General features: G+C 34.8%; 1 protein-coding gene across 1 annotated transcript; it reads left to right on the plus strand.

Annotated features, from left to right (window-relative positions):
* The first annotated feature begins 851 nt into the window (after positions 1-851).
* traf3ip2a (TRAF3 interacting protein 2a) lies at positions 852-11989 on the plus strand. The gene is made up of 11 exons (XM_007259899.4): positions 852-990; positions 2834-2934; positions 3733-4026; positions 5046-5276; positions 6086-6164; positions 6336-6502; positions 7998-8086; positions 8219-8287; positions 8534-8638; positions 9815-9889; positions 10678-11989. The coding sequence occupies exons 2-11, from the start codon at positions 2919-2921 to the stop codon at positions 10834-10836; spliced, it is 1284 nt and encodes a 427-aa protein (XP_007259961.2). The 5' UTR covers positions 852-990; positions 2834-2918; the 3' UTR covers positions 10837-11989.
* The last annotated feature ends 2224 nt before the right edge of the window (positions 11990-14213 follow it).

Genomic DNA, 14213 nt, shown 5'->3' on the forward strand with positions numbered 1-14213 from the left:
ATCTCCATATGAAAACAACTTATTTGGTCTACATTGTATTGCATGTTACAGTTTTTATGCTATTAAGTTGTTTCCCACGACATGCGCGCAACCCTGTTACCATAAGGAATTTTACCTGGCAGAGAAAGAGTTAAAAATATTTGTCTACTGACACAAAGGAAGTTACATCACAAGGACATTTTCTGCCCACATGGCAAAACCAAGAGTAAGTGCTCTAACAATTTTCAAGTTTTTTTTTCCAAATATGTTTGTCCAAGTTGTGTGTGTCACTCAACTTACTAAAAATGATCAAATTGAAGATCAAATTTTCAGAAGTGACCACCCCTGAAATGTACCCGAATCCTGGAATGTCCCATATGCTTTAGAAATTTTACATTTTTAACCTTTTGCAGAGTGATAGATGATCAGTGATTTAGATGGGGGCATAATGTGTTGCTTTTTGAGATATTTAGCTGCCAATTGTTGTCAGACAGGTTCTATTTAAGGGATTTCTTGATTCTACAGGTCTGGCAGTAATCAGGCCTGGTTGTGGTTTGTAAAATTGAACTGTGAATTTATGGGGGGCAAAGATTGGTTTGGATATTTTTCCCCTTAATAAATGAAATTATCACTTAAAAATAGCTTTTTATCTTTAATCAGGTTATCTTTGTCCGGTATTAAAGTTTGTTTGATAATCTAAAAAAATGCACGTATGACAAAAAGCAAAAACAAAAGAAATCTGTAAGGGGGCTAATACTTATTCACGCCACTGTATGTGTGTGTTTACTCTGCTATTCTTGTGTAAATTTGCATAGGCTACCTGTTAAGTGACTTGTTGTGGCTCGCTGTGAGTTCAGGTGCTTGGGGATTATACTCGGCACGCGGAACCAGCCAACGACCCTGCAGATAAAGGTGAAGGCTGATTTGCATATACAGCGCTGTGAGTTCCGGGAAGCTCCTCTCACAGGAAGAGTGATCACACACCTGCGCAGGTAACTCACACAGCAGGAGGTAAGAGACCCAACACACACAAAGAACACATTTATAGCTCTAATAACACATTTACACATCTTTCACTTTAATATGACTGCTGTATCAGGGCACAGGGGAGTTCACTGTGTTTGTAAAGTTTATTATAATGGCTGTTTTAAGCTAGTTGTCTGAGCAGGTGTGTGTGTGTGTGTTTAGTCGGCTGTGTGAGTGTGAGGCTCTAGCTCTAGTTGAGAGTATGATTAACTCTGACTAAAAGTGAAACTGTATCCAGGCTTTAACACAACGTTAGCTACCAAGCTTCTTACACTGAAAAGTGGTGTTTGTTTTCAGTTTTACCACCTTTAACCGCTTATAAAGGGTTTATAACGATGTTCAGCTACAGGTGACATTAATTAGGGATGTTTACAAAGCGAGCAGGTAGAGAGGGAACAAGCTGAGAGACGGCAAACAGACCGGTAACTAATGCTAATGCTAAATACCGAGCCTGCGCTGCTGCTGCTGCTGACACACCGCATAGGGGAGAGATTGGGGTGAAGTGTGCCAATTTTAGCTTAAAGTGACTTTAAAGCAAGGCCATGACAATATATATATATATATATATATATATATATATATATATATATATATATATATATATATATTTGTGTGTATGTGTGTGTGTGTGTGTGTGTGTGTGTGTCTGTGTGTGCGTGATTAAAAACCAGGGTTATTTCACCAAATATTGATTTCTGAACTTTTAAAACTTTATGAATCTGAACTTGTTTCCTTTGCATTATTTGAGCTCTGAATGCTCTGCATTTTTTTTACTGAAGCCATTTTTTAAATTTTCTGCAAAGAAATATGCTCTAAATGTCAATTTTCGGGGGGGAATTTGGGAGAAAAACACTGTTCATTTTTCTCAATTATATACCTATAAATAGCAAAATCTAAGAAACTGATTTAGAAACATAAGTGGTCTCTTATTTTTTTCCAGAGCTGTATCTATATATTTAAAAAATATAACTTTCTGAAAAAAAGTGTGAAGAGTACGGTATGTTCTGGAGTAAATCGGGCCATTGGTATAAAACCTAGACAAATTCAATACAAAATGATATTATACAACATCAAATAGCACTTTTCTACAAACCTATATCGCCACATGACCACATATCAGCCCTTTCTCCATATACTCATCAAATACTTGATTACCAAAGTTATCAATATCTAGTATTAGTATTAGTTAGTCCTAACTAAGTTTTTACTGTATGTTAAAAAAAGTTTTTTTTTCTTTCGTTTTAGTGAGTTACTTAATTTAGGACAACAAATTAGGAAAACTTATCCAACTAATCCTCTATTTAATTCTAACTAATATATTTTATCATTGATTTACATGGAATCTCACTCTTTCTGATCTATAATTTTTTTTACATTTAAAGACTCTAGTTAGAGATATAAAATGCCTTTTTACTCTAGGTTTCCCAATACTTTTGTATGAAAAAAGTATAGTGTTGGGCATAATTAAAATTAACTTCACCTCTAAGCTGTATCAATGTAAATCAATGACTGGTTGTATATTTAAATGCTGGTGTATAGGCTTGTTTTATACCAGACAGTCTTCAGACCATCTCCATTTGCTGTCTCGAGGCTGGAGCATTAGGATTTTATCTCCAAATAAAGTTGCGCATTTAACTGTGTTTATATCACACATTCTGTTTTTATTTAATAATAATAGCAATCGTATCATATTAATTTAGATCAGTGGTGATATAAAACAGGTAGTATTTGCCATTTGTTTTCTGTAAAGACTAGCGTTTTCAGTCTAGCTTACATATTCATTTTTAGTGGATTTTTTTTTCATTGTTTATTCTGTTTCCTCTACAAGATGGTGTATTGTTGATGCTGTTTCAGTAAGAGTGGGACTGAGGCTGTATTACATAATCTCTGCTGAATAAAGGACCTGCACAGCGATGACATCATTTACAGGTAAAAACAACAATTCCTCCCAGCTCAGTTTACACATGCAGTTTTTGTGTACAAATATTCCTGTTGAAAGATTAAATAGATATGAGTACAACACACAAATACAGTAACATTAAATGTCAAAAATCTTTAAAAATGTTTTGAATTCTTTGTTTTTGCGATGTAATGTTTAGTCCCCATTTATTTACGTAAGCAGTCTAAAGCAGTTTACCTCCACCTCTTCAGCCTACAGCAGTTTTGTCCAACCCATTTAATTAATATCAGTTAGCTCTACCTATTTAACCTACAGCAGTTTAACTCCACCCATTCAATTAATAGCAGTTAGATCTACCTATTCAACCTACAACAGTTTAGCTCCACCCATTCAGCCTACAGCAGTTTAGCTCCACCCATTCAATTAATAGCAGTTAGATCTACCTATTCAACCTACAACAGTTTAGCTCCACCCATTCAGCCTACAGCAGTTTAGCTCCACCCATTCAGCCTACAGCAGATTAGCTCCACCTTTCAGTCAATAGCAGTTAGATCTACCTTTTCAACCTACAGCAGATTAGGCCCAACCAAAACAGGTAATTTACATAATTTAAAAGCACAGTAATAAACGGAATATTACTAGGTGATAAAGAGAGGTTTAAAAATCATTGTGTATTTATGAGTTTTAGCTGTTTTTGGTTCATATGCTCATGAACACAAATATTAACTGGAGTTCTGGGAGTATTAAATAATTTAATTAAATAAATGAAATGGACCATTTAATTCAGATTACCATTAAATCTTTTCTGTTTATAATTTTTATATTAGATGTGTCCTGTTGTCACCCAAGTGTCCCGGTTGAGATGGACGAGTCGATGACCTCATCATCGCTGAACCTGGCCTGGCCGGTGTGTGAGCAGTGTTCGGGACAAGCTAACTGTGTTAACGTCACTGTGAACGATGTAGCTAAAGTGGATTACCCAGAAGGCTCCCTAAGGCATCCAGAGTCTAGATCAGAAATCACCAAACCTGTCTATCCTTTAGCCACACCCCCCTCTGACAGACATTGGATGTCACGTGAGGCTATGGATGGATATTTACACCACCCATACCGTCCCCCAGGTACAAACACCTAAATAATCTGTGCTGGTAAATTCTAATACATGATGGTTATTACAATAAATCACTTTTTAGAAGTCCGACGTCAGAAGTTTGAAGAGATTAAAAGCAACAGTAGTGCCCAGTGACCAGTAGAGCTAGTTAAATAGAATTGGGGCACATCCAGATCTATTTTAATGGGTCTGGTATTTTCTGTTTTACACTCTCGGTCCAATTCTGAGATTTTGTTTTGTCACTGTTTTCCAGAGTGGCACTCTGGTATCTCCTAGCACAATTATCTGACATTATTCACAGCCCACAGCAGTGAGGAGTGTTTTCAGTAGAGTCTGCAAAATAAAACCTGAAAAATAAAAAACTAATGTAACATCTATGGTATATAATTGCTGTAACACATCGAAGGCAGGATGCAAATGCAGGGATAGTTTATTTTCCATATCTGAAATAATAAAAAAAAAAAACACTAGAGCAGTATAACAAACACTAGGGCTACAGAAACAAAGACTATAAAACAAAGGACTTACAATAAGAATAATAAACAAACAAGCAATATAAGCAAACAAAGAAACATAAACTAAAGAAAACAAACCAGAAACTAAACTTACACAAAACTTACACAAAACTTTAAACTTAAGGTTTAAATAAAGAATAATCAAACAAAAGACTGGGTCTACTAGGACAGGATTAAAATACAGAGGCTAAAGCTCACACAAAGACACAGGGTCAAACACAAAAAGCATGAGAGAGAACAAAGTAACATATGGGGTATTTATACAAAGGCACAGACAAGGGAGACCTGGGAACAAGTAACAAGGGGGTGGGGTTACAAATTAGACAGGCGGGGATAAAGAGCACATGGCTGGGAACTGAGGACAGAAGCACATGGGACCAAAATAGGGAAACATAAAGCAGACACAGGATAAAGTGTGACAGTTCCAGGTGAAGACATCTGCAGCTGAACATCTACATTTTCTATACATTAATTAGTTTTCTATGTTTATGTCTCAAATTTGCCTTCCTTTCAGTGGCCAACCCTGACAGTTACAGACAGCGCCCCCGTATGGATGACCTGTGTGAGGGTTTCTCTGCTCTCTTCCCTCGCGAGCAGAGGAATCCTCCTAGGGAGGATGATGAGGAAAGCCTGGAGATGCCTGGCCCTCTCCGATCAGATGTTGAGGGCATTGAGTATAGACTGGCAAATCACTATAGACACCCTGGGCATGATGGACACTGCCAGCTGCCAGCCAATGCTATGGGTGAGTTCCAGTGGTTCTTTAAGGTCATTATTTAGTAGCCACTGTGAATTAGTTGGTATTCTCTATGAATTATTCAGTAACTAATTCAATTCATTATACAGTAAATAAAGATTCACATTATTCTGTAATCAATTTAAATAATTTAAATAATTTAAATAAATTATTACTCAGAATCTACTATAAATTATTTATGAAATAATTAAAATTGTTCAATATCTACTATACATTTTTCACTAACAAATTCAAATTGTTCAGTATCTACTATAACTTATTCAGGAACAAATTCAAATGGTTTAGTATCTACTATGAATTATTCAGGAACTAATTCAAATTGTTCAGTATCTACTATGAATTATTCAGGAACTTATTGAAATTGTTCAGTATCTGCTATTAATTATTCAGGAACTTATTCAAATTGTTCAGTATCTACTGTAAATTATTCAGTAACAAACACAAATTGTTCAGTATCTACTATAATTTATTCAGGAACAAATACAAATTGTTCAGTATCTATTATGAATTATTTAGTATCTACTAAATAAACAGTTTCAAATATAAATTATTCAGTCTCTACTATACATTATTTAGTAAATTTAAATAATTTATTAATTACTATGAATTATTTGGAATAATGGTCATTATTCAGTAACATCTGATTATTCAGTAACTACTATTCTTTATATTACCTTTTATTAATTTTTTTTATTAATTTTACCTTTTATTATTAATAGCATACATTTAAAAAATGCTGTGTAAACGAAATGTTTTTTCTGTAATTATTTTATAATGTGTTGTTATTTGTTCTGTAGACGCTCGATGCCCCAGGGGTTGCCACCGTCAGCAGCCCCCAGTAAATCCTGCCTGGTTTGATCAAAACCCACAACCCAGGTAATGCACACATACCAGTCTACCTGGCCAGGTAGTGCAGAGACACCTGGGTACAGTCCAGTGGTTTGTTTTCTCTTGATGTTTCTACATGTTGTAATTAGGCTTAGACAAGTGCAGCGCCTGACTTTGAAAATATTCACAATTTTTTATTATCTGTGTGGACCTCCATAGGCCATCCCCACATGTTCACAAGGTTCCAGTGGCGACACCACAGGCCACGTCCACGGCTCCTGTGAGAGAGCTGATGTCGGAGGTGTGCGTCCAGCCGTCTCAGCCAATCACAGGCCCCACACCCATGCAGGAAATGAGGAGGACCATTAGTCTCCCTGACAATTGCCGTAAGTGAAGCACCCGCTATTTAAAAACTGAAGTTGTTAATCACATTTAATGGATTTATTTATTTTAATGGAAAACAGTTTACACATTTCTATACATAGAAAGAAAAATAGCACCGTGTTCACTAAAGTGCACTGATTTGTGTAATTACTATTTACAGTTTAAATTATTGTAATCAGTTAAAGGAAACTTTCTACTTTCTGCAAAATTCAGTGTCTTTGCAGTACTGATGATATGATATTGTTGAAAAAATGTAAGTTGTAATATGGAAAAAGGTTAACCATATATAAACATAATCTTCAACAATATAGTTCAGCATTAAAAAGTCTTATTCCATCATTTTTAAATTCATTTTAAAATGTCTAGTTGTGGTCTCTAGTATGAGTGAATGCCATGTGAGCCGTTTTCAGTAAAAAAAGGTTCTCTGGTGTTTCTATTTAGCCCTGCTTTAGATCACTGAATTACTGGTCTCTGAAGAAAGACAGGATTTTGGCTCTTGCTCATGAATATTTATACATGCAAACATATCACCTCTGATTGGCAAACAGCACTGCAGCAGAAAACGCACACACTATTTCACAAAGAACAAGAAAAAGGTTTTAGCCCAAGGACACCTTTAAATGTCTTTGTTTTATAAATACAATCATTATTACTGTTTTATAAGCAATCAATTATGTTTTTAATTGTTCTTTTATGTCTACTTCAATATAAATTTCCTTTTCTGCATGTAAATGTTTATTTTGACTGTTGCTGATTCTATATAAAATCATTAATAAACTCTTTACTAAAGCCTGGAGAAGCCTTCCTTTTAAGAGTATAAACTATAGAATGAAAAGGGAACATAATCTATAATAAATGTAATCTATATTAAATATGAACATTGATTTTTCTTTCAGAATCTAAACATAATTCAGCGGTGACTCATCCTAAATAAGACACTGATTCAACCATGACAGGAGACTACAGAACAAATATAACCATTTTAATTATTATCCAAACCCATCTGTGAATTTAAAAAATGGAATGTAATATCTGAACTATTTTTTTTTCTTTGGGGACAATTATTGTCACACAACACTTTATCTGTATTCCTTCACGTAGTTTTAGATATTTAGTGAATTTTGAAATATATTTTAGACGCAAAAGCTTCGTAGAACTATGGTAAAACAGTGTATCCGGAATCAGGAAGAGTATTCCAAACAATTTGGTATAATTGCTTCCATTATGGCTTGGTAGTGAACTCAAAACAAATATGTAAATATTCTTAAAGGTTTTAATGTCAGGTAAATTCAAAAAGTGAGAGCAACTTTAACAAAAGCATTCTGTGTGAGAGATGGCGTTTGTAATGCAGTACTGTTTTTTAGTAACTACCCCAACACTGGATTTACTTAATTCAGACATGTGCATTGGTTACGCACTAATATTACATACAGTATGCAAAGTTACATATTTTTATATGTAGAAACTCTTTTAATATAATTTTTATTTGTGTTTCAGGAAATGTGTTTATCACCTATTCTGTGGACACGGCAAAGGAGATGTTCCCGTTTGTGAGATTCCTGATGAGTCAAGGCTTCAGACCTGCTGTGAGTCTGAAAACAACCATATATTGCCAATATAACAGGCGGTATTTGTTTATGCTGGTACTGTTTCTGCAGGCTGTGTTCTGTAACATGCTCTGTGATGGCAAGTGTTCACAACTTCTGTCTCTTTTACAGATTGATATCTTTGATAACGCTGTGCGGCAGATGGACATGAATAAGTGGATGGATAGCTATTTAAAGGATGTAAGAGTTACTCATTTACTGAATTCCACTCTCATTAATTTATCATCCGATTTACTCTCAGCACAGTGCCTGTAAACTTACTGCAGGACAGAACAAACAACACGAGAACATCAGATACAGCCTACATTAAAGTGATACAATTAACCACACGTGTAGTTGATCAGTAAATTTACTTGTATGTATCATTTTGAACCTGAGTTGATTTTAGAATTACGATTGTTTTTATAATCTGGGTTTGTTTTGTAGAAATCTGTGCTCATTATTGTGGTCATCAGTCCCAAATACAAGATTGATGTGGAAGGGGATGGGTCAGACCAACACGGACTACACACTAAATACATATACACACAGGTAAGGCCAAACACGCGCTCAAACACACACCCACACAAATTGTGATCTATGTTTTTGTTTTCTCTTCAAAAGTGCTTCAGTTTTAATAAATCTTGATTATTAGATGATAATGAATTTCCTTTTAAAACTGACATTTTTTTATTTTGGTATCTACCAGCTTTTTTTTTATTTGCACACAGTGACAATAACATGCATATTGATTTATTTTGGTCCAGTGTATTGGACCAGAATAATGAATAATTGATTTGTTAGATAAGGTATGGGTTAGTAATAAATTAGACAGTAATTAGAACTAAAATTATTTTAATTAATGTAAACAAACGAAATATCGAAAACCTGAAAGTGAAAAAGCATTTTTGTTACTAAAAGAATTTATTTTTGAAACTAAAAGAAATGATAATTAAAAAGGAAAAAACGATAACTAACTAGAACTGTATTGAGAGTTTATAAAACTAAAACTAATTGAAATTACAGATAAAATACCATTCGTTTTCATGTTTGTTAAATTATTCATAAGCCCCTCCACTTGAGCAGTTCTCAGGTTGAGCTCTCTGATGTGATGTATGTTTTATGTTCATGTGTGTTCTACAGTAACTCAGGTCTCACAGGTCTCACAGTAACTGAATATTTTTTTAAATGCTTTATTTTTAATTTTTCTTTATTACATAACACCTTTTTGAATCCTGCATCACACAAATAATCCGAAATATGAAAAAAAAATAATTTATAGTAGATTCATAAAATTGAACTAAAACTAAGCACTAATAATAAAAATAAAAACTAATAAAAACTAGTCAACCCAATCTAAAAACTAATTAAAACTGAATTGGAGGAGAAAAAGTGAAAACCAGATTTAATTAAACTATAATACAAAACAATTAAAAATAGTATAATCTTGATTGAAACACATTGTAAAGATATTAGGGGAGCAAACACACTAATGTTCAGTAAAAATATTAGTGTTATAATTTTTGGATGAACTGCTGCATTACCTCAGATAATGATTGGGTGTTGTAAAGACTTCTTGTAAATTGATAGTGAGCTGTTCTAACATGTCTTGTGCAGACTGAGCAGGGTGATTTGTTTAATAAGCTGTGGTTTGCTTGTGGAAGGCTGCGGCTCGATTGTGTCAGAATGGGTTCCAGTGTTTAGTCACTGGATGATTTTTTCTTTCAGATCCAGAACGAGTTTATCCAGCAGCGTTGTCTGAATTTCAGACTCGTCCCTGTACTCTTCCCCAATGCCAACCAGGTGAGTAAGAGCACAACATGTTTAAATCCATATTAAATCATTCCCCGTCACTTCCAACTGAGTCCTTCAGCCAAGGCATAAGACTATTCACATAATGTCCAAACGTTTGTGGAGACCACATTAAAACATAATGGCTGTTTTTCATTTTTACAGTGTTTAATGACTTTCATGCTCTTCTACATTCTGATTATTGTTATCTATATCAAACTTCAGGCAAAATGATATACGTCTCTGGAAAAAAATAAGAAACCACTTAAAAATGATGAGTTTTTTTTTTACCCAATTAAAAAACTTCTGGAATATAATCAAGAGGAAGATAGATGATGACAACCATCAAACCAAGCTGAACTGCTTGAATTTTTGCACCAGTAGTGGCATACAGCTATTCAAAAGCAGTGTGTAAGACTGGTGGAGGAGAACATACCAAGATGAAAACTGTGATTTAAAACCAGGGTTATTCCACCAAATATTGATTTCTTAACTCTTAAAACTTTACGAATATAAACTTGTTTTATTTGCATTATTTGAGGTCTGAAAGCTCTGCATCTTTTTTGTTATTTCAGCCATTTCTCATTTTGGGAGAAATGTTGTCTGTAGTTTATAGAATAAAACAACAATGTTCATTTTACTCAAACATAAACCTATAAAGAGCAAAATCAGAGAAACTGATTCAGAAACTGAAGTGGTCTCTTAATTTTTTCCAGAGCTGTATATTTATCACGAAAAAACATAAGACATAAAACTGTAATGTTAATTTGATTGTGTCTCTTTTCTCTGTCTTTCCAAAGAGTCATGTTCCGATGTGGCTGCAGAGCACCCGGCTTTTCCACTGGCCTCAGGACGCTCAGGAACTGTTGTTACGGCTGCTGAGAGAAGAGAGATATATCCCTCCTCCACTGGGGAAGGAGCTGACCATTACCATCAAACCATTAACATCTCACAACTAACACTAACCTTTAAACTGCTGTGCAGTATCATATAAACACTGGTGAAAAAAATGGTGAAAAAATCTTAATAAGCACAATCGTTCAACTTTTTAAAACCACAGAGATTTACCAAACAATAAAAATCTGGATGTGTCCAGCGTTAGTTAGTGACATTTACCTAGCATTTCCTATTATAAACTAAAGAAGCACTATTCGGATATTAAATATGATTTTCTTAGGGTCAGAGTTCAGTCATGATATATTAATTTGTAAGGGACGCTGGCAGTGAAGCTAGCTATAATTCCAGATTTCAAAGTAGCACTTAGCAGTTAGCATGATCTGTGTTTTTAAGTTCGTCTAGTTTTTTTGTGCCAAATTAACATTAAAAAACTAAAATAGTGCATACTTCACTATCAGCTCCTAAAATACAACTATGTTTCTACTAACATACACGTGTACTCAATACTCTAAAAGTGGAGAACTATTTTTCAACAGTTTAGAAGAGCCATATCTGAGGTTTTAGTCTTATAACACTTTAACCAGCCAAAAACCATTCAGGTGTTTTTTATTGTCTTTTCATGGCACAATAAAGTTAAAAAAATTATAAATGTACATATATTTACCAAAAAATAATCGTTCAACAGCCTATTTTGAACATGTATGTCATCACTGTAGCGCTCCAGTTCACACAGTCCATACATTGCAAGAGAAAAGCCCTCTGCAATGCAGTAACAGCATCTTACCACAAGATGTCCCTCATGTTGTACAGCAGTTACATACATCCTGTACTTATATAAAAATGTGTTCTAGGTTATAAATAGGTTCATATGGAGATTGTATATGAAAAAGTGAAATTTATAATTATTGTTGATTAATTGATTTCTTAGCACAAAACATAATTTGATTTCTGCAGTTATCTAATTAATTAATTGGTGATGTTAACAGCATACTCTGAGTTTTACAGTTGGTTAAGGCCAAGAAATCTGATTAAGAAATATGATTTCTAAACAAATGAATAAGCTCAGTCTGCACTTCCAGATAGAACTAAGATAAGACTACACTACACTATATCTGCTTTATAAGCACTGTACTTTGTGCACACTTTTAAAATGCTGTTAAAATTATACTGTGCCACAATAAAATACTGTATATTAAAATTACAGTGTCTAATTGGCCTGTTGCCTGGCATGATTACTTTTTTGGGTGATAGGTGATATATTGTATATATACAATTGTTAATGAAATAAAATTGTGTTTATTACATATATATATATATATATATATATATATATATATATATATATATATATATATATAATCAATAACACCAATAATATTCATAGCTGTAATATAGACCAATAATACTAATAACACATAACCTCTAGAATAATACTGTTTTATTTTATAGTAATATCCATTTCTTTCACTTCTCTTTGTTGTTTTGAGTAATTGTACAGCTATTTAAGCTCTGACCAGAGGAACCGTATACTGCCTAACACCAGCCTTTGGATATAAGAGCAGTTATTAGCTCCTGGGCTGCTGAATGTTTTCTTATTATTGGCTCAGATTGGCTATAGAGATCTTCCTGAAACAGAACATACATCATGTTATTTATAAGTAAATGTCCCAAAGGTGGACCCATAGAAAACTACAAATTGACTTAAATAATAAATTAAATGAATAAAATCTCTATACTGTATAGTCTGATATACATCTATCTCTATAAAGTGTTAAGCAGGGCTCCTTTGCTCCTCCTCTAAAGTTTTAAATATCACATCATGTTACTCTGTATAGTGTGATTATGGCTCCTTCTGCTGTCACTGTGTGTGTGTGTGTGTGTGGGTGTGTGTGGGTGTGTGTGCGCGCTTGCCTGTTTTGGATGATTAAATGTCTGTAATTTACAGCAGTTTGATTGACAGTGGGCCTCAGGTGGTCTCTGGTTGTTTTGCTCTTTGTGTGATTTAGAGACCTGAAGAAAGCCAGTGACACACACACACACACACACACATATCAAACAGAACCTTGACAGGGGGAGGGGCTCCAACCGCAACACTCATCATTCATCACTTCTGCAGAGAAGAAACATTCATGTTCCGCCCACAGTATTGAGCATGGTTTATATCAGCCTCTGTAAAGAACTCACACACACATACATAAACTATATGTCCAAATGTTTGTGGCTGCACCCAGTGATGAACGAATCCAGCATCTTCAAGTTGCTCCCATTGCTGATGCACATGCTCACAGAAAGCATTGCCAATAAAATAGGACAATCTAAAGCAGATAAACATGAACCTTCAGGGAACTATACTTAAGGTATACACTGCCAGGCATGGGGGGTATAATATTATAACATAATCTCCCACACGATTGAGCTGTGGAGCACCTAAAACCTACACATCTTTAAATAGAAATCTATGCAACAACTTTAGTTTAAATGCACACAGCTTTAACTAAACCCAACAGCTTTCTATTTAGCATCTTAAATTTAGATGTAAACAGCTTTAGCTAAAACATAAACATACACCCGCCCCTTCTCCCAGACCAAGTGTGTCTCAGACCGCCTTCATTAAGTTTACAGGGCAATCTAAAGGACAATTTTTCCAGTGGATTACTGGTGTATCCAGTATTTGTAATGTTTCAACAGTGAAAGTGCATTTTCAGAATTCGTTCATGAAATCAATTTACATTTTCATTTGTTTTGTTTGCTGCTAAGATGAACTGAAGCTATGATTTATGTCAACCCTTGAGCTGCTGTGAGGGAGTGTACACACACTAATGTCAATTAACAAAAAGAAAGAATGTGAAATGTGAAGATAGTGCTGATTGTGACACATGACTAAAAACTTAAGTTAGTAGAAAGAGCATTTACATAAACTGTAGTACTATAATTAGCCAAAACGGGCACACGTCACCCCGCTGTTCATTGAGCTCCATTGGCTACCAGTTGATGCTCGCATCAAATTCAAAACTCTTACAATCACCTACAAGGTGATGACAGAACAGCTCCTTCCTACCTGCACTGATCACTCCTGAAGGCTTACGCTACCTCCCGGCCGCTGCGCTCCTCCAATGAACGTCGCCTCGCTTTGCCAAACAAACATTCACACAAAGCAATCCAGACTGTTCTCATACAGAGTTCCCCAATGGTGGAACAAACTACCTTCTACTACCAGATTAGAAGAATCTCTCGCTATCTTTAAGAAACTCCTGAAGACAGAGCTCTTCAAAGAGCACTTACTCTCTTAACACCTCTAACACACTAACTACTCCAACCTCATTTCCTTCTTCCCCTTCTTCACTTCTCTATCCCTTTTTCCCTTCGACCTCCTTTAAGCCCTATCTAAAAAATGTTTATCGTAACTTCTATTACTTTTGTACTTGACCATTGTAAGTCG

This window comes from Astyanax mexicanus, chromosome 1 (genome assembly GCF_023375975.1).
Source record: "Astyanax mexicanus isolate ESR-SI-001 chromosome 1, AstMex3_surface, whole genome shotgun sequence".
NCBI classification, from domain to species: Eukaryota; Metazoa; Chordata; class Actinopteri; order Characiformes; family Acestrorhamphidae; genus Astyanax; species Astyanax mexicanus.